We start from the raw sequence: 22,474 nt of genomic DNA on the forward strand, positions 1-22,474 counted from the left end.
AAGTGCTTCATCGAATGACGCCTTAATTACAGCTGCAACATTTTTTCTATGAAAATTATCAATTTCCAAAGTAAATGTTAAAATCTTCTCTTTACTTTTGTTGTGACTCAGTCATTTAGCATCCAATGAAAAGTGTTCCTGCTTTAAACATTCTGTACATTTTTTTATAATTCAGACAGTGTATTCAGCTGTTCAGTGCTACCTATAGTGGTGATGGTATCATAACATTATATTGATAAGATATTGAAATGGCAGCATTCTCTGGCAGCATCCAGTGCGTAGTCATCAGGTACAGTTTTGGACGGCAAACTTCTGGGAATTCCACCAGATAATCTGGCCTGCCACACATTTTATCAGTGCTGGCTTGCACACCCAAGGTCCTGGGGCCAATGGTAGTGATATCTGCTGGCAGCTCACTGAGCTACTCAGCCAGGCCCACCTTTCACTCAGGCTAGTTGGAGTTGGTTGTTGGTGGGGACTCTGTTTTCTTTCCACTGGCTTATGCAGGCATATGACTAATATATATTCAAATGATTTATAGAGTTCAGTCATACATCTGTGATAATGCTTAAGTTTTTCATTTATGTGCAGGTCATCCACAGTATAAATGAGTTATCAGCAGGTGATGCAGTGGGATTTAGTGTTCTTCAACATCAAGCAGAACGGCTTTTGTCTGTAATTAGCCACGAAGCAATTCAACAATGTGTGGATGACACAGAGCACTTACAAACAAGTGGACTGTCTGACAGAATACTTCGTCTTGAATCACGTGCTCGACCAATGCAAGGTGTAAGTCATTATAACAATATTATTTTAGAGGTTGGGAAACCACTGCCAAAATTTCACATCATGAGTACGATCTCCTGCACTAGCTATTAAAATACTTTTAATGAAAAGTTTTGACCAATTTCAGATCAGAGGAGATGCACTTTAAGGTGAGAGTGTTTGTTTATTTATTTTTTAAACCAGTCATGGCATGCCAAAGCAAATGCTATGAGCCAACTCCCATTGTTCATTGTCAAGTTGAAACCAATTACTTTGCTGTACCATAACAGTTAAAAAAGAAAAAAAAAAAAAAACCTGTAATCTGAAATGCACCTTCACTGATGTGAAACCAGTCATGAATGACTTTTGAATAAAAAAGTATTCTACTAGTCAGTGTGGAAGATTTTATTCACAATTGTAGCAATGCTTATAATACATTTTATTTTCTATGTGTTGTGGTAATATAATGGCTGAAAGAAAAAAAAAGAAGCAATAGTTATTTATATAAACAACAGAAAACAATATTAGTCTTCTAGCAAATCTTGTGTTATACGTATTTTAAACTATGATACAGAGCTGTATAAGCCTCTGTTAGGCAGCAGTCATGGAAGTGGAATATCAGAATTTGTTCAAACACCTGGATAGTGGAAATATAAATATATTATAGTCCCCTTAGGAAAAGATCATGGTAAAGTAGGTCATGTAGTAATATGAAAGTAATTTTCTAAATAATTCTCATTTATTTTTATTTATTTGACATTATCTGTCTTCTGTCATTTAATTTAGTTGCTCTGTCCTCAGCAGCCTGCTTCCTCAGTGTTGTGGAAGTATTATAGTTCCATTTGCAATACCATCTTTATCCATCTGATGAATGATTCCGATAGTGGCATCAGAAGACTCTTCTAAGTGATGGATAGTGTTGTTTCTTGTGTGGGTTGTTTCAGCTCTGGGAATAATTTGAAGCCTGCACTATCAGATGCATGAGGAAACATTTCCCAACCATATTTGTGCAGCTATTCAGTTACGATTTTGATGTTATGTGTATGAACATTGCCACGGGAAACGAGCAACTGAGGTTTCCTGTCCACTTGTTGAATAAATTAATTGTAATACATCTCTGTCACATTTTGCCCACATGGAATTGTCTCGACAATGATAACATGAACGTCATACAGTAATTTGTTTGATCTTTGATTAAGCTTTGTAATATTTTTTAGTTCACTATGAACTCATCACAAGGTTCGCCTAAAGCACTATGGATTTTGGCCCAATTTTTGACATATACATTTCAGTCTTCTTCTGAAATCTTTGATCCTCAACAGCCACAGTACCCAACATCAATCTGGGCAGCATTTCTAACTTCCATTATTACAAAATAAAAGATGGTATCAGTAACAACAAAACACAAACTTCTTCTGCAAACTTTACCCAATAGGTGATATAACCAACAATATCAATGTGTTATTCACTCTGCAGTGCAGCCAGTCTGAACCTAATTAAAAAATAACCCAACTGAACTCTAGCACTTCCCTGAAATTCTCCTTATTGCGCTATTGTGTCGCTTTTTGATTGGTATGGCACATGTTCTGTTGTAAGTATCCAAATTCAAGACTCAATTCAGAAGGTCGATCAATCACATGTTGATTTCACTGGTGCATTTCTCTCATTTGCCAACAAGTGACACAGCATGACCTGCATCTGAATACGTTTGATAAGACCTAGTTGCACAAATAGTGGTCGATGGCCCATCTGTATCCAGAGCACTATCTTTTCAGTCCAAAAGATTTCCAATATTTTCACAGTACAATTTTTGCTATAGAAGAGTCTTACAGGCAGAGTTAGAAATACCAACTCCAATATCCAGTGCAATTGTGGAGTCCGATGTGGGCTATGCTGAAGTATTAAGTGTGAGGATAACAAGCGATTTAAGTGCAGTAATACCTGCCCTTTTGGGTGATAATGGGTGTTGTGTTGAGGCTCGACAGCCTGGGCCAGATACACAGAAAAGTGCATGAGCTGGTGATATTCGTGCTGTGCAGACTGGAACTGCAGATGATGATCTTGTGGTAGACACTACAGGGAATGCTCAAAAAGTTGTTGATATTTGTGTTGCTGATGATGTGGAACAAATGGCATGGACATATATATTTCCTCATAAGCAGGGAAAACAGAGGAAAAGAAAGAGGAGACGAGTTTGTGCAAAAGTACTGGCTCACAGCCTTGCAGGGCACGCAGCTGACATGTGCAGTAAGCAGTTTAGAGCACAGCCACAAACTGATGTATGCAACGAGTATGAAGTCGTTGAAGGGGACAATGTGAGCTTGAAAGTAAACATTCTGACTGAATGTCATGCCAAAGTTAACCTTTGGTGATAGAAAGCTGTTGTTGCCAGTGTAGATCTATCACGAGAAATGTCTGTTGTACAGGAGAAGCCAATTAAACTCTGTACAAGTACAGTAAGGTGTAATTCACTTGGTACAGTGCCGTCAGGCACCAAGAAGTTGTCTTGAGTAAGTAGTGTAATCTTACCCTCCCACATATCCTATAAAGTTTTTTTGTAGTGTCTTCATTTCTTTCAAAAGCTTCAAGAGGTGTCAGATTTACAAAAGAAAAACTTTTTACTTATCTTCATTTTCTCTCCTTGCTGTTGTCTCCAAGTCTTGCGTCTAAGGGTACATTCTTGCAGCTGAAATTTTGGCTTACTGGGTTCCAGATGACTAAGTAACTGATGAAGTGTTATCTGTTGCTATGGTTTTCTTTTATTTTATTCCATTCTTCTGTATCACACTGTCTTCACAATTTTCATTTTCATAAAATGGTTAATTATACTGAAGTTGACAAGATAAGCAAAATACGTGCACTTCCATCAGAGGCATTTTGACGTTGACAAGATTAGCTAATTATGTGCGTTTCCAGCAGAGGCATGCCCACTACTACTTACATTCTGTGGTACTCACAACATTCCAAAGAGTTTACCTAATTTCTTGACAAAAGAAGAATCATCACCAAGATATAACATTATTTTATTAATGAATCCTGAAATAAATTAGTGTTAGATTGTGCAATTAATGATAGGAATTTTAAGTATGCCAGACATTCGTAGTTTCAAACATTTCCAAAAGATGAATAATTTTAACTGCACTTACAGAGTGAAACAAATTAATTTCTTTTTATACAATTTAGTCTGAAATATAATACATTGTTCTCAAAATCATATGAAATTCTTTCAGTTAAACAGCTGAGATAATGAAACTTCCTGGTAGATTAAAATGGTGTACCGGACCGAGACTCAAACTCGGGACCTTTGCCTTCCGCGGGCAAGTGCTCTACCAACTAAGCTACCCAAGCACTACTCACACCCCGTCCTCACAGCTTTAATTCCGCCAGTACCTCATCTCCTACCTTTCAGGAGAGCTTCTGTGAAGTTGGAAGGTAGGAGATGAGGTACTGGCGGAATTAAATCTGTGAGGATGGGACGTGAGTTGTGCTTGGGTAGCGCCGGCGGAAGACAAAGTCCCGAGTTCGAGTCTTGGTCCGGCACACCGTTTTAATCTGCCAGGAAGTTAGATATCAGCGCACACACCACTGTAGAGTGAAAATTTCATTCTACCTGAGATAATGTTCACCTATGCAAGAATATGTTTTCTTGGGAAGCATTAGGGGAACCTCGGTTGCAAGGACAAAGTTCTGAAAGTTATTCAAAAACATGCCAAGCATAAGAGTTTAACTGAGCCACACCAAGTATTGTTTATGGTGAGGTATGGTTTGTGGGGCACTCAACTGTGCAGTCATCAGTGCTCGTATGAAGTCCCAATTTTTAAACTTTCAAATTTTTACACAATCCAATTGTGCCACTGTCACAAATGATGATGATGACAACACAAACACCCAGTCCCCAGGAAGTATTGTTCAAGCTGATATGTAATGTTAACTTAGTAGGAAAGAAAGTGTGTGTAATTTTTAGTTTATAAGTGTGGAATGGAGAGTTAAAAATTGTTTGTGCATAAGCATGGCAAGAGCCCTAGCAGTGAAATAAGTTGTGTATTATTTGAGTTAATGCACAGGGCAACAGACCCATGAGACACATTGTGAGATTAAGCAATACAAGGAAGGATTCTAGGGTGATGACAGTTATAGGAAGTGTATGAAGAGTATTGTAGTGTAAATATCAGAGAAAAATGAATTTCTAGAGTGTAAGAAAGAATGGAAGCAGTTTTAAAATGTAGTGCAGTAAGTGTATTGTGTTTAGAATTGCCAGTCTAACATAATCAGAGTGGAGAACTAGCCCTGAGCAAGACCCCAGGGGCTGGGTCTTCCCCATGGAGGGGAACAGTGTAGTGTCGCTACCCAGTTTTTAGAAACATTTTGTAAGGAAGTCACTGCTAAATGTTGTAATAAGCATCTGCGGGCTGGTATGCACAGTGTGGCAACAAGTGGGTCAGAACAACAAATACGCTATAGGATTGTGAGACAGGCTAGCTGTGCTTCACTATATCTGCACCACTCAGCAGTAATAGCTGGAGTGGGCGGATGTGACACCACACCAGAGCAAGACCCATGTTGTGAGCTATATGGCCAGAAGCTTGTGAATAGTGCAACAAATGTCACTCAGAGTCATGTAAATAGCTGCAAATTTTGAGGCAGATTGGTTTGGAGTCCAGTAGCACCACCCCACCAGGATGCCAGATTCACACTAGATGACTGGGCACCACCAGCAGCAGCCATGGGTTTGAATTTAGGTCAGGCCAGCTACTGCCTGCACTGTCTCCTTGTGGGACTCGATGCCACAGCATTACGACCTGCTGTTGCCAGACTCCTGCCAGGGGGCAACAGGTTGCTTAGTGCAGCTATTCCACAGAGGAACACCAACACTGTTGAAGTGGGAGAATATCGCTGACATCAAGGCTGTGGGCTGACGTCACAGGACGCCTATGTGTGAATCTCTTCCCCAGAGCAGAAGCCAGCCACCTGCGAATCGATGCTGGCCAGGGTCACTGGAGCATGGTGTGTCTGCCTCGCATTAATAAAGACATGACATGTATATGAAGTTGAATAAATCATTTCTTCCAACTACCAATGTGTCACTAGGCCTGCCAGCCCGTCACTTACCCTACCAAGGGCCACCTGCACTCTGCAGTTAATACTTTCTTCTGCCAACCAGTTCATTTGTGTCTTGTAATCTGAGTTGCCATAAGGCTACTGTTCCACCAGCCTTGAAATTAAATAAGACTACCTGCCAGTCTAGAGAGCACTGCTGACTGTTAGCACTTACATCACTCCTACATGGATCATACCCTGAAGATTTTTGTGGTGAATACTTAAACATACTGCGTGAAGAGTTTGACAGCCTTGGGAGAGCCAGTCATGACAAAACTCTACCAGCTGGTAAGCAAGATGTATGAGACAGGCGAAATACCCTCAGACTTCAAGAAGAATATAATAATTCCAATCCCAAAGAAAGCAGGTGCTGACAGATGTGAAAATTCCCGAACTATCAGTTAATAAGTCACAGTTGCAAAATACTAACGCGAATTCTTTACAGACAAATGGAAAAACTGGTAGATGCAGACCTCGGGGAGGATCAGTTTGGATTCTGTAGAAATGTTGGAACATGTGAGGCAATACCGACCTTACGACTTATCTTAGAAGAAAGATTAAGAAAAGGCAAACCTACATTTCTAGCATTTGTAGACTTAGAGAAAGCTTTTGACAATGTTGACTGGAATACTCTCTTTCAAATTCTGAAAGTGGCAGGGGTAAAATACAGGGAGCGAAAGGCTATTTACAATTTGTACAGAAAACAGATGGCAGTTATTAGAGTCGAGGGGCATGAAAGGGAAGCAGTGGTTGGGAAAGGAGTGAGACAGGGTTGTAGCCTCTCCCCGATGTTATTCAATCTGTATATTGAGCAAGCAGTAAAGGAAACAAAAGAAAAATTTGGAGTCGGTATTAAAATTCATGGAGAAGAAGTAAAAACTTTGAGGTTCGCAGATGACATTGTAATTCTGTCAGAGACGGCAAAAGACTTGGAAGAGCAGTTGAATGGAATAGACAGTGTCTTGAAAGGAGGATATAAGATGAACATCAACAAAAGCAAAACGAGGATAATGGAATGTAGTCAAATTAAATCGGGTGATGCTGAGGGAATTAGATTAGGAAATGAGACACTTAAAGTAGTAAAGGAGTTTTGCTATTTAGGAAGTAAAATAACTGATGATGGTCGACATAGAGAGGATATAAAATGTACACTGGCAATGGCTAGGAAAGCGTTTCTGAAGAAGAGAAATTTGTTAACATCGAATATAGATTTATGTATCAGGAAGTTGTTTCTGAAAGTATTTGTTTGGAGTGTAGCCATGTATGGAAGTGAAACATGGACGATAACTAGTTTGGACAAGAAGAGAATAGAAGCTTTCGAAATGTGGTGCTACAGAAGAATGCTGAAGATAAGGTGGATAGATCACGTAACTAATGAGGAGGTATTGATTAGGATTGGGGAGAAGAGAAGTTTGTGGCACAACTTGACTAGAAGAAGGGATCGGTTAGTAGAACATGTTCTGAGGCATCAAGAGATCACAAATTTAGCATTGGAGGGCAGTGTGGAGGGTAAAAATCGTAGAGGGAGACCAAGAGATGAATACACTAAGCAGATTCAGAAGGATTTAGGTTGCAGTAGGTACTGGGAGATGAAGAAGCTTGCACAGGATAGAGTAGCATGGAGAGCTGCATCAAACCAGTCTCAGGACTGAAGACAACAACAACAACAACAACAACAACAACTTAAACAGTTCCAGCCCAACATTTGAGTATTCATAACCTTTGAGGAAAACTGCCTTTCTGCACATGACAGACCGTTTCACAGTCCTTGAATTTGTCTCGTAGATGTGGATTTGTTAATCTTGTAGGAGAATCAGTGACATGTTCATGTTCCCATGCATTCTGAACCATAGCAACCTTTTCAAAGTTTCAGTCCCACTTAACAACCTGCAAAATGCTCTTCAGAGCTGAAACATACGGCTTCCATACCTGGACTGATGATTTTACTTCAATGTACGGAGGAAAATTAAAATGTACTTTTTCCAGAAATTTATTCTTGTAGATAGGACAATAAATTTGCTGACAGTTCAAAATCTGCATAAAAGCCATGGGTTTTGTGGATATCTATAGAATGAGACAAACTGTGTCCCATATGGATTGCCTCCATTTATCTGACAGGCTGTAATTTATGTACTGTGTGAACAAGTCATATTAAATAAATTACAAAACTGTGTCCAGCCACATTAACTGGTTTACAATCTATGAGTCTGGCTGTGTATTATTTGGCAATTTTCAAGTGGTGACTGTCTTTTGGTTGCTGCTACCAACATTATATAGCTGCGTGGCCTTCAAATGACATCACTGATGCTCACTGCAGCACTATATAAGGTGCACTCCACACCTGCTTCAACTTTCCGAAGGTTACGTTCCAAGAACTGCTGCTGCCCTATTTATTGAGGATGTCATCACAAATTTTAATGTTGATCACTTCTTTTATGATGCTATCCCAGAAAGTATTAGTCTGTGTAATAACAGGTGTCTTGTCGAATGCAATACAGTGTCCGTTTTCTAGAGCAGGCTCTGTTACTGCTGATTTCCAGGGTACTGAAAAAAAATTCTCTTGTGCTCTTCAATAGCATGTGTAGTCAGTCCGACATAAAACTGTCCATACTCACATGGTATTTTATATACTCTTGGCATTCCGAGACCTATATCACTGTTCACAGGCCTCATGAGCTGTCAAATATTTACTGCAGCACTCACAACCAAATCAATTTTATGCCTCTCTAAGAGCGTCTAATCTTTCTTGTTACTGAGCCACAGTATGGCAAAATTGCAAGATTCTTCGTGTCCTCCTTGGGGTCCTTCTGCTTATGTTTTTTCATAAATAAGGCCTGTGAAATCTAGTGTTTGTTGAAGCCATTTTCCTTGAATACTTTCTCTAAGTGAATCAGTTCCTTCGGCAGGTTTTCAGAATACGAGACAGCCTCCACTCGAGGCACCAAAGTCCTCAGAACAGAATGTTTTGCACCAGATAGTGATAGCAGATATCAGTCCACATGGGTGGGTTTCCAGTAAACACTGTGGATGAGACACCCATTTGCTTTATGGCAGATGAGGACAAGAAGGAATGGCAAGGCACCATCTGTCTCTACCTCCATCATGAACCTGATGTTGTCAAGGATAATGTTGATGTAGTCCACAAATTCTCCAAGCTTCTCACATCCATAACACCAGAAAACAAACATGTAATTGACAAAATGAAAAAAGCAGCTAGGCTTTGCGGGAGCTGTGACCAGGGCGATGTCCTCAAAGTACTCCATAAACAGGTTGGTTATAACTGGAGCTAATGGGCTCCCCACTGTGACACCATCCTCTGGTTAAAATATTCCTCATCATACAAAAGATACGACAACTTCAGAGTGTGCTTAAATAAATCCATAACAATGTCGTCAAATAACAGAGAGACCAAATATATTATCTTTGATGGGAATGAACATGAATAATGACACCACATCAAAGCTGACCATAAAACCACCTCCTCCAAGATGAAGGCTTTTAATTTGTCTGAGGAAGTTGGTCGTATTCTTAATGGGGTGCACACAATGACCAACACGTAAGGAGGCTGTCCAGATGTTTTTCATGACATTCTCTTCCATTGAAGACCTCTTAATAAGGACCAATGTCTTCCTCATTATTCTGAATGTTGGGTCCCTTGATAATTTTTGGTATTTCTCCTCCTTTAGCATCCACAAATCTTCACATCATAGTTGGCTCGTTCTATTATGATGGCTACCAGTAGCAGAACATGCTCTAGAAAACAGGCATTGTCTTTCATTCAATGAGATATCTGTTATTACATGGACTAGGTTAGTGTCATAAAAGAAGCATTGAGGTTAAAATTTTTGACAACACCCTCAATGAAGACAGTGAACTGTAGCTAAGCACAGCTTGGGATCCAGCCATCGGAAGGTTCAAGCAGGCATGTTGGGTGCGCAATGAACACATTACCTTATATGACACGGAAGAGAGCACCAAAGACATCACAGAAGGCAGCATGACTATATAAGGACAGCAGCAACCAAAAGACAGTCACCACTTGACAATGGCCAAGGAGTGCTCAGCCAAAATCTTGTGGATTTTTAACCACTTCATGTGGCTAGAAGCTTGAGAGAAAATTATCAGTACATTTCACGACCGAACCATGCATTCATAAATTACGAAACTGATGTCTCACAATAAGATGAAAAAATATCAACCCCTTTATATCATCTGGAACTGTAATGAGGACAGATAAATAAATACATACATATAGTCCTTGAAACCTACAAACTACCAGTGGGAAATTTGATTGGAAATGTTATTTATTGTTAATAGGGATCATAATTTCTTAATGCAGAGGAATGTCCACATGTTTAATAGTGTTGAAAATGACATCACTCTTTAGAGGATAATGTAATACATTTCTTCTGTATCATCCTCCCTAGATTTGAATCCATATAAGAATAATAATAATGATAACAACAACAACAACAACAACAACAACAACAACAACAATAATAATAATAATAACAGCGACTAGCCAATCAGATCCGTGTAATAATAAAAAATAACAGGATACCCCAGTCAGAATTAGAAAACATCAAACAACAAGTGCAACAAATACTGGAACAAAATAATGTGCAATCAAAAGAAGAAGAAAATACAGTAATGGACTCGAACATCCCAGAGCAAACAAAGAACAACACGCATCAATTAAACAATCAGAGGAAAACAAAATCTTAAGACAGCCACCAGAACAAGCACAAATAGAACACGAAGTGACACACAAGTTAGATATAGAAGAAAAATTTCAGCTGACATATATAGAATACAAAGACACAAGTACAGATATTAGACCATTCTTGCATAGACCACCAAATAACCCACTAGTCGAAAGAACAATAACCATCAACACAATCATACACAACAAAATAAATGAAAATACAACTATGGAAGAGTTACAACTACTGATTTATATAGGCGCACTAACTATATTAAATATACGCACTAGGCAGACATCGGATTCAACCAACACACAGAAGAAACAAACAAAACCAGCATGGCAACACACGCCACAGATCAGAATAGACAAACAGAGAAAAGATATTGGACAGCTAACACAATTTATAGGAAATGAAATACCAGACAAAAAACGAAAAAGGTTAAGTAACATCTCACAACAAGAAGCGATAGAGCAATTAGATGAAAAGAAGCAGAAATTACAAGCATTGGCCAAACGACTTAGAAGATACAAAAAAAGTGAAAATAGAAGGAAACAAAACCAAACATTCAACACAAACCAAAAGAAATTTTACCAGACATTAGATAACACACACATTAAAATAGACAATCTACCAAACATAGCAGAAATGGAACACTTCTGGAGCAACATATGGTCAAACCCGATACAACATAACAAGTATGCACGGTGGATACAAGCAGAAACAGACACATACAAGATGATACCACAAATGCATGAAGTGATAATTTTGCAACATGAAGTCACCCAAGCAATTAATTCTACTCACAGTTGGAAAGCCCCTGAAAAAGATAAAATAGCAAATTTCTGGCTAAAGAAGTTCACCTCAACACATGCACATCTAACTAAATTATTTTCTCTCAATCCTTCTTCAAAAACCTTAATCCTACTCCCAACATCACCACTGCTGAAGCCCAAGCTATCCGTGATCTGAAGGCTGACCGATCCATCGTCATTCTTCCAGCGGACAAGGGTTCCACGACCGTGGTACTTGATCGTTGGGAGTATGTGGATGAGGGACTGCGTCAGCTTTCAGACAACACCACATACAAAGTCTGCCAAGGTAATCCCATTCCTGATGTCCAGGAAGAGCTTCAAGGAATCCTCAGAACCTTCGGCCCCCTACAAAACCTTTCACCTGACTCCATCAACCTCCTGACCCCACCGACACCCCGTACCTCTACCTTCTTCCTAAAATTCACAAACCCAATCATCCCGGCCGCCCCACTGTAGCTGGTTACCAAGCCCCCACAGAACATATCTCTGCCTATGTAGATCAACACCTTCAACTCATTACATGCAGTCTCCCATCCTTCATCAAGGACACCAACCACTTTCTCGAACGCCTGGAATCCTTACCCAATCTGTTATCCCCGGAAACCATCCTTGTTACCATTGATGCCACTTCCTTATACACAAATATTCCGCATGTCCAGGGCCTCGCTGCGATCGAGCACTTCGTTTCACGCCGATCACCTGCCACCTTACCTAAAACCTCTTTCCTCATTACCTTAGCCAGCTTCATCCTGACCCACAACTTTTTCACTTTTGAAGGCCAGACATACCAACAATTAAAGGGAACAGCCATGGGTACCAGGATGGCCCCCTTGTATGCCAACCTATTCATGGGTCGCTTAGAGGAAGCCTTCTTGGTTACACAGGCCTGCCAACCCAAAATTTGGTACAGATTTATTGATGACATCTTCATGATCTGGACTCACAGTGAAGAAGAACTCCAGAATTTCCTCTCCAACCTCAACTCCTTTGGTTCCATCAGATTCACCTGGTTCTACTCCAAAACCCAGGCCACTTTCCTTGACGTTGACCTCCATCTGTCCAATGGCCAGCTTCACACGTCCGTCCATATCAAACCCACCAACAAGCAACAGTACCTCCATTATGACAGCTGCCACCCATTCCACATCAAACGGTCCCTTCCCTACAGCCTAGGTCTTCATGGCAAACGAATCTGCTCCAGTCCGGAATCCTTGAACCATTGCACCAACAACCTGAAAACAGCTTTCGCATCCCGCAACTACCCTCCCGACCTGGTACAGAAGCAAATAACCAGAGCCACTTCCTCATCCCCTCAAACCCAGAACCTCCCACAGAAGAACAACAAAAGTGCCCCACTTGTGACAGGATACTTTCCGGGACTGGATCAGACTCTGAATGTGGCTCTCCGCAGTGATACGACTTCCTCAAATCCTGCCCTGAAATGAGATCCATCCTTCATGAAATCCTCCCCACTCCACCAAGTGTGTCTTTCTGCCGTCCACCTAACCTTCGTAACCTCTTAGTTCATCCCTATGAAATCCCCAAACCACCTTCCCTATCCTCTGGTTCCTCCTCTTGTAACCGCCCCCGGTGTAAAACCTGTCCCATGCACCCTCCCACCACCACCTACTCCAGTCCTGTAACCCGGAAGGTGTACACGATCAAAGGCAGAGCCATGTGTGAAAGCATCCACGTGATTTACCAACTGACCTGCCTACACTGTGAAGCTTTCTATGTGGGAATGACCAGCAACAAACTGTCCATTCGCATGAATGGACACAGGCAGACAGTGTTTGTTGGTAATGAGGATCACCCTGTGTCTAAACATGCCTTGGTGCACGGCCGGCACATCTTGGCACAGTGTTACACCGTCCGAGTTATCTGGATACTTCCCACTAACACCAACCTGTCAGAACTCCGGAGATGGGAACTTGCCCTTGAGTATATCCTCTCTTCTCGATATCCGCCAGGCCTCAACCTCCGCTAATTTCAAGTTGCTGCCGCTCATACCTCACCTGTCTTTCAACAACTTCTTTGCTGCAGTACTTCTGCCTCGACTGACATCTCTGCCTGAACTCTTTGACTTTACAAATGTCTGCTTGTGTCTGTGTGGATGGATATATGTGTGTGTGCGAGTGTACACCTGTCCTTTTTTCCCCTTAAGGTAAGTCTTTCCGCTCCCGGGATTGGAATGACTCCTTACCCTCTCCCTTAAAACCCAAATCCTTTAATCTTTCCCTCTCCTTCCCTCTTTCCTGAAGAAGCAACCGTTGGTTACGAAAGCTAGAATTTTGTGTGTATGTTAGTGTGTCTATCGACCTGCCAGCACTTTTGTTTGGTAAGTCACATCATCTCTGTTTTTAGATAAATTATTTAACAGTTACATTGCATACCCATACACATTCCCTGATACACTTACACATGGAATAACTTATCTGAAACCTAAAGATCAAGCAGACACAGCAAAACCAACAAAATATCGCCCCATAACATGCCTACCAACAATATATAAAATATTAACCTCAGTCATTACACAAAAATTAATGACACATACAACACAGGACAAAATTATAAAAGAAGAACAAAAATGCTGTTGCAAAGGAGCACGAAGATGTAAAGAGCAACTGATAATAGATGCAGAGGTGACATATGAAGCTAAAACTAAACAAAGGTCACTACACTACGCATACATTGATTACTCATGGTTACTACAAATATTGGAAATATACAAAGTATATCCTAAATTGATACAGTTCCTAAACATAGTAATGAAAAATTGGAAAAGCACACTTAATATCCAAACAAATTCAAATAATGTCACATCACAGCCAATACAGATTAAGCGTGGAATATACCAAGGAGATTCATTAAGTCCTTTCTGGTTCTGCCTTGCCCTGAACCCACTATCCAACATACTAAATAATACAAATTATGGATACAATATTACTGCAACATACCAACACAAAATCACACATTTGCTAACATGAATGATCTAAAAATACTGGCAGCAACAAATCAACAACTCAACCAATTACTAAAGATAACAGAAGTATTCAGCAATTATATAAACATGGCTTTTGGAACAGACAAATGTAAGAAAAATGGTATAGTCAAGTGAAAACACACTAAACAAGAAGATTACATATTGGATAACCACAGCGACTGCATAGAAGCGATGGAAAAAGCAGATGCCTATAAATATCTAGGATACAGACAAAAAATAGGAATAGATAATACAAATATTAAAGAAGAACTAAAAGAAAATATAGACAAAGACTAACAAAAATACTGAAAACAGAATTGACAGCAAGAAACAAGACAAAAGCTATAAATACCTATGCTATACCAATATTGAACTACTCACTTGGAGTAGTGAAATGGAGTAACACAGACCTAGAAGCACTCAATACACTTACACGATCACAATGCCACAAATATAGAATACATCACATACATTCAGCAACAGAAAGATTCACATTAAGCAGAAAGGAAGGAGGAAGGGGATTTATTGACATGAAAAAACCTACATTGTGGACAGGTAGACAATTTAAGAAAATTCTTTATAGAACGAGCAGAAACTAGCAAAATACACAAAGCAATCACTAATATAAATACATCGGCTACACCATTGCAATTTCATAACCACTTCTACAACCCTTTACATCACATAACATCAACAAATACGAAGAAAGTAAATTGGAAAAAGAAAGCACTACATGGCAAGCACCTGTATCATGCAACACAGCCACACATCAATCAAGATGCATCCAACAGATGGCTAAGAAAAGGCAATATATACAGTGAGACGGAAGGATTCATGATTGCAATACAGGATCGAACAATAAACACCAGATATTACAGTAAGCATATTATTAAATATCCCAATACCACAACAGATAAATGCAGACTTTGCAAACAACAAACAGAAACAGTAGATCACATCACAAGCGGATGTACAATTCTAGCAAATACAGAATACCCCAGAAGACAGGACAATGTAGCAAAAATAATACATCAACAACTTGCCATACAACATAAACTAATAAAACAACACATTCCCACATACAAGTATGCACCACAAAATGTACTGGAGAATGATGAATACAAATTATACTGGAACAGAACCATTATAACAGATAAAACAACACCACATAACAAACCTGACATCATTCTCACCAATAAAAATAAGAAATTAACACAACTAATTGAAATATCCATATCCAATACAACAAATATACAGAAGAAAACAGGAGAAAAAATTGAAAAATACATCAAACTGGCTGAGGAAGTCAAGGACATGTGGCATCAGGATAAAGTTGACATTATACCAATTATAATATCAACTACAGCAGTCATACCACACAATATCCACCAGTACATCAACGCAATACAGCTACATCCAAATGAATATATACAACTACAGAAATCTGTAATTATTGATACATGTTCAATTACCTGAAAGTTCCTAAATGCAATGTAACATATACCGTACAGTTAAAAGGAAGTCACGCTTGATTAAGGTCCGCGTCATTTTCCATTTTTAACCAGACATAACGTCTGAGAAAGGAAAGAATAATAATAATTCAACATTAAATTTTGTGCAATACCTTTTATAATAATAGTAATAATAATAATAAAATCATAAGATTATTCTTTGGAATTAATCAAGTTACAGTACTCAAGTTTAGAATACAAAAAATAGATTTTTGTAGGTACATATGCAAATCCAATACAGTTTTGAGGTTTCAAAACAGTTTACATTTTTAACTATATAGTGACTATATCACAGATTATGGTTATTTTGCAAATACTGTAACTTAATTCTGTGAAACTGATGTCCTTGCGAAACTGAGTGCAGTTGCAATGTAATACTTGTGCTTGGGTTCTACACAAAAACTTTGTTACATGAAGACAAAAAATTCCTCAAGTGCATAAATTTTTGAGTCAAAGCATATGTTGCTAACTTAATACTACAGAGGACTTGATAGAGGCAGGACACTGGCTAGTTTCAGACCGCCATGTTAGTCTGTTTCTTATACTACTGTCGTATGACTATTTAGATGGCATTTTAATTTCATTTTAGCACTGCGCTGGCATAGATCACACGTGACTGAGATAATGTATATTTTGACTTGTGGCACATCCCTAATGGTTTCTCTACACAATGGAATCTATGGAGTATGAGTCACCTATGAATCTATCACAAAATAATAGTTATGGATCCAGCACGAACTATTGTAAACTTTGGGGAATACTTGATAAATAAATCATTACCTTTGTGGCCAGTATATTTCTTGATTTCATGCTCTTCAATTTTTTTCTTTGGAGGAATGTCAAAAGTATGATTTATGTTTATGAACTGCCATAGCTGAACTGCAACCTAAAATCCATTATGCATTTCACAACATGAAACAGAAACCTGGCCAGCTTGACAGAACTGGATGGTCAATACCACAGTGGTATTAACAAAGTAATGAGGGTCATGCCATAATGTTGGAACATTTGTAAATTTATTCAAATGTTTCTTTAATTAAATGTGTTTTGTGTCCAATTGTTATTGTTCATTCTCAGAAACTTATGGGTGTCTCATCAGCATAGCTGTTAAATAACAGGTTAAAATAGTCATTTTTAGTAACAAAAAATGATCCACTGTGAGTGTGTCTAATCATTTTGAAAACTTAGTCTGTGAAATCTTGAAGGTCTCTTCAAAATTCAAATCCTCATTTCAGTGACCATACACTCCTTCAACGTGTAAAATAAACTAGTTTCTGTGGTTCAAATCTCACCATTAATCATGAAGTTTAGTTCGTGTGTTCTCTGTTATAGCATGACAAAGTATACAAAATCAGTGCTCAGAGAATCTGTATGTTGTATATATACTAAAAGAACAATTCACTATGTAACAGGTTTCAGAGCCAGATGTTTATAATGATATATTCTATAAAACCTTTCATATGAACATTGTTACAAAGACATCAAACATGTCAATTTTCCAATACAGGTAGATTCATCTGTGAATACTCGCGGGTCACGATGTGACATCGATGAGCGTTATCCCGATATGAGCAGCTCTCGGGAATCCCTTATGGATCTGGGTAATGTGGTGAGTCTGCCACCAGTGCCTGAAGACAGTCTTGGAAACTTCTGCAAACTTGCTGTCAGAACATCTAGCCTGTCATCACTGAAAAATTTCCGCAAAGTAAAACTGTGTTTGCAGCGTGCATCCTCTGAGGAGGATGAGGACAGTGAAAGTGAAGAACACAGCTTTGCTTCATCGGTAAGGTTTTTAACATTTTCTGCAGTTACATCTGGCACCTAAATATTAAAAAACAATGCAGTTATAATCTCACTTGCTACATACACAAAGTAAAGTAGTACAATTGTTAAAACACTGGACTTCTGTTTAGAAGTGAAGTTGAGATACCTGTACAACCATCTGCATAAAGGTTTCCTGCAGCATTCCCAAATCATTTAAAATGAGTGCCTGGACAATTTCTTCAACAAGGCCACAGGCGATTCCATCCCCTATCTCTGAGCCAGTGTTCCATCTCTAATAACCAGATTGTCAAAGAGATACTACATTTTAACCTTCCTTAACTTTTTAAAATTGCCATTTTATAGCTTTGCGAATGTTTTCCTTGTATCAACAGTTGGCTTGGATACATTTTCATTCCTTATGGGGCACCTGTATCCAAGTAATATGGTTGCTTCATATATATAATTTAAACAACTTTATTAACTGACACAGTACCTTAAATGAGGACAACATTTGAAGCACAGCAATTCAATAGCATGTAAAAGTGCGATCTCTTCACATGATAACTGGACTGATGATAAGGAACAAAAGATTTTCTTACATGTTCATAAATCACTTCAATTTTTTGCTCTGGACTAAAACATGATGTATACGGTCAATATTCATAGTTCAGTAGCAATCCTTGAAACTGTAAAGGCAAGTGACATAACAATTCAGAGGCATCTGTATTTAAATGTGCTATCACTCTATTGGTCTGAAAATAAGCCACATTTTTATTCAAATTTCACCCTAAAAAAATTAGGGTGTGGCTTCTATCCACTACGTTGTCTTTTCACAAACCTTTACTGTAAAATTATACTCTTTTACAACAATACAACTAGCATCAGTTGCAAAAACTGGTGACAAGGCATTTTATTAGACAACAATCTTTTACCTGTATTTTATTGGCTAGATCTACCAATATTGTTTTGTTAGCTTACAATTCAGTTTCAGTTGGATACTAGAAATAAAGCCTATTTTGTGCCAATACAAATGGTCATTTTAGTGAAAAAGCATCATCACGCCAAGGAATTCAGCACTCATTCATGGGACAGACATGTGGCAAATATCTGAAACTTGAAGCTAAGGTTTTTCCCCAAGTACAAAATAAGAGGAAAGATGGGATGCTTATCTCAGAAGAAATAATCCAACCGAAAGCCTTGGAAATCGCAAGAGCCCTAAATGTTCCACAAGGAGGATTCTGTGAGAGTATAGGTAGGTGTCATCATTTTAGTGGAGAAATGGCCTTGGTCTTCGGTGAATTACTACACCAGCACAAAGAATGCAATCATGTTTCCAGGGGAAACTAGTTAACTTCAAACTAGTACGGCATACAGTTGCAAAAGTGTCACTCATACCCTATTCATCAGATTGGCAAAGCTGACAGAACACCAGTAATTTTTTACATGCTGAGCAGTGTGACAGTAGGCATGAAAGAGGCAAAAAATATCCCAGTAATTTTTTACATGCTGAGCAGTGTGACAGTAGGCATGAAAGAGGCAAAAAGTATCCCATTAAGAGGAACTGTGAATGAAAAAGAGAAAAATAACTGTGATGTCAGCTGTTACAGCTAACGGGAGAAAGTTACTCCATTATGTCATCCTGAAGAGAAAAAACTAGATGCAAGAAAACCTTCCTACGGGCGCAGTGATTCACTGGCAAGAAAGGCTTGGATGACAATGCAACTGAATGTTGACTAGCTGGTCATTGAAATTCATCTGGATTTTGTACCATGTCATTGCATAAAATAACTCAATTGTAAAGTTAAAACCAACATTTCAACCATATTACAGTGCCCTTCCTCAGGGAAAGACGTAGTTATGTCGACTGGCTGTCCACTGTATGAAATCACGGACCTGGGGCGCTGCTGGATAAGATAGCTATATTAGTTTTGGATCCTTTTAAGGGACATCTAACTTCTGAAGTAAAAAGATAAGCTTGCTGCATGAAAGACATACTTTGTCATAATACTCAGAGGAATTACTTCAGAACTATTAGTGTTAGATGTGGTTATAAACCATCCATTCAAGGATAGCTCTGAGAAATGTATTCAGATTGGCCCCTGGAAGAAGAATATAGTCATGCTGCATAGGAGGTAGCGAGGATGGGAAGAGACTGAATAAATGATAGGATTGAGTGTAATGAAGCAATTACAGTTTATGACAGTGGATATGACAAAGTACGGTACCAGTACGTTAGATGCCAATCAGTAGTATCAAATATTAGAACAAATGTTTACAGGCTACCTATGTCTTACTTATACGTAAACGTAAATTTCTGGTAATTTTTCTCTCTTCTATAAGAGTTTATCTTATTTTCACACTCAATGTTTTTTTCTTCCTCAAAATTTAGAGGTGTGGCTTATTGGGCCAATATGAGATATAATGTAACTTACAGCAGAGACTATCATCCTGAGGATTTTTTCCCAACTGTTTCTCTGTCCCATTTGCCTTCATTCTTTCCTGTCTGGTGCCTTTCTCTCTTTTTCCATCCATAATTTCTTGTTTGATATGTGAAAAATAGATACTTTGTTTGCACACAACACACAGTGATACAATTCCTATGGTATTATGTAGTAATGGTCCCATCCTAGTGATTCACACAGCAACTTACAGTCTGCCCAGATGACACACGTCATGTGTCTCATTCTTTTCTACTTCTCAGAAATATTACATCTGCTCACTGCACTTCGTGATTTAGCAGCCTTACCCCCCACCCCCTACACTCTCTCTCTCTCTCTCTCTCTCTCTATCACTTAGACTCTACCAACCTGCTATCTTTTTATGCTCATTCACACTTGTTGCCTAACTCCCAATATTGGAAGTGTTATCTGACCATAAATTTTACTTTGTCATCAGTCATAACTACCATTATTCACTTTATTTTGCAGCTCCACTATACTTCCCACAAAATAAATTTAATTTTTTGCTCTCTCCTTACTACATTAGCTTGATTTATTTAGTTGTACATTTTCTTTTTACTCTAACCATCAATCATGTATCCTTGCTCTTTCCACCTACTGAAAAACAGAAAAATTTACCTACCACAAGCAAACACTCAATTCTACATATCTTTGTACCTTTCTGGCTAGAACAAATGTTACACTGTAAAAGATCTTTGACAAAACTTCTATAAAAGCTAGGACCACACTGACAAAGATCTCTTACACTGTAATGCACACCTAATCCATGGTAAGCAACCCTCCCTCCCAACCCTTGCAACGGCCTGAAGTCAAAAATCACCTTTCTGGTGGAAATCTTCAATAACCTCCAATTTATTCATCAGATTAGAATCAGACCAAAGCTAACTCTGAACCCTGACTATTTCAGTTAGTACCTATTTACAACTATGATCCTCCCTGTTGCCAGCTAACTATAACCTTATTAACTTACAAAAATTTGCAATCAGTTTCAGTCACCATCTTAAATCTGATCTTGACCCAATTATTCACAGTGCTCACCACAAATTTCACCTGCCATGATGAATTACATGATTGTGTGGTGGAGGACTTCTACCACACACAATTACAAGGCTTGCTGGGAGCCTCATTTATGAAGACCAACATAACCTACAGTTTCTTCTCAAATACCCTCTTGAGCATCTGCCTCTATTCCTTTACATGCTTCTCAAGATCCAGTCCAGCACTATATACATCAAAAATAACTATGTTCTCTCTCTTTGCACTGTAGATGCCACCTCCCTGACCAATGTCCCATTACCTGTCATTATCTGCATCTTGTCTGAAATTCAGGATCAATTTCTACCTTTGAAGGTTCACCTGTTAGCAAATCAGCAGTACTGCGATGAGCACTAATGTCAACATTATATACCAAGTTGTTTGTGCAATATCTTGTGTAATCCTTCATAGCTACTCAGAATCTTAAACCCCACACCTAGTTCAGATTCAGTGTTGACATCCTAATGAACTGAATCAAGACTGAGGACAATCTATCTTCATTCTTCACTTGTTCTTTGGCTCAGTGAGCCATATTCCTGAATCTTTTTCTCCACCCCTATTCATGTCTAACCTACAAATCTCTAATAATAGGGTGCGATCATATAGTCAGATCCACTTCAGTGAAATAATGGATGTATTTACATAATACGCATGTGTGTTCTTTGTCAGTTTATGTATATATTTCCTCTGCACTTCAAAATGACCTCCATCCATTTCAAAGCATTGTTCCCACTGTTGAAGAGCAGGGCTGAATACATTTTGAAGAATAACTTGTAAGATATCTCTTACCTTTGTTTTGTCCACCCTTCACTTTACGAGCCCCAAAGTGAAAAAAATCGAAGGGTGTCATACCAGATGAACCTGATGGCCATAATCTCAGTGAATCTCTATTGCAATGTTCCCAACGCTGTAAGTTTTTTTCCCCCCCAAATCTAGATTTTCTCTGAGCAGCTTACAGATACTGGATATTATTTATCTCACTTGACCACAGATATGACAAAGCTAGGATTTCGTCTTCTGATTCTGTAGTAGAAGTTGGCTGTCATGAAACCTGCACAGTATGCAATTGCGTAAATAAATATGCGGCTTCTCAGATCTGTGTGCCATATATTCTCTAAGTACCACACAATTGACTCTTTATGATAAACAGTTCTTTCTACAGGATAATTACAAGGGCTTTATAACTCATTTCTGAAAGTACACATCAACTTGCCAGTTCGGAATGTGACAACGGAGTGAATATATTTTACAATCTGTTTTTTCTTTTTCTTTTTTTTCAATCAATGTAGCACATTCGACTGTGGATCTTGCTCCAGGTTTGATGCAACACTTCAGTCTGGGC

At 38.7% G+C, this 22,474-nt stretch overlaps 1 protein-coding gene across 1 annotated transcript in view; it reads left to right on the forward strand.

Moving 5' to 3' along the window:
* LOC126350781 (uncharacterized) overlaps positions 1 to 22,474 on the forward strand; it is a 42,902-nt gene that overhangs the window by 18,911 nt on the left and 1,517 nt on the right. The window contains exons 2-3 of the mRNA XM_050002550.1: positions 592 to 789; positions 17,382 to 17,657. Coding sequence (XP_049858507.1) covers positions 592 to 789; positions 17,382 to 17,657 — 474 coding nt within the window. The remainder of the gene's footprint in view (positions 1 to 591; positions 790 to 17,381; positions 17,658 to 22,474) is intronic.

Source organism: Schistocerca gregaria, chromosome 1 (assembly GCF_023897955.1).
Source record: "Schistocerca gregaria isolate iqSchGreg1 chromosome 1, iqSchGreg1.2, whole genome shotgun sequence".
Classification (NCBI taxonomy): Eukaryota; Metazoa; Arthropoda; class Insecta; order Orthoptera; family Acrididae; genus Schistocerca; species Schistocerca gregaria.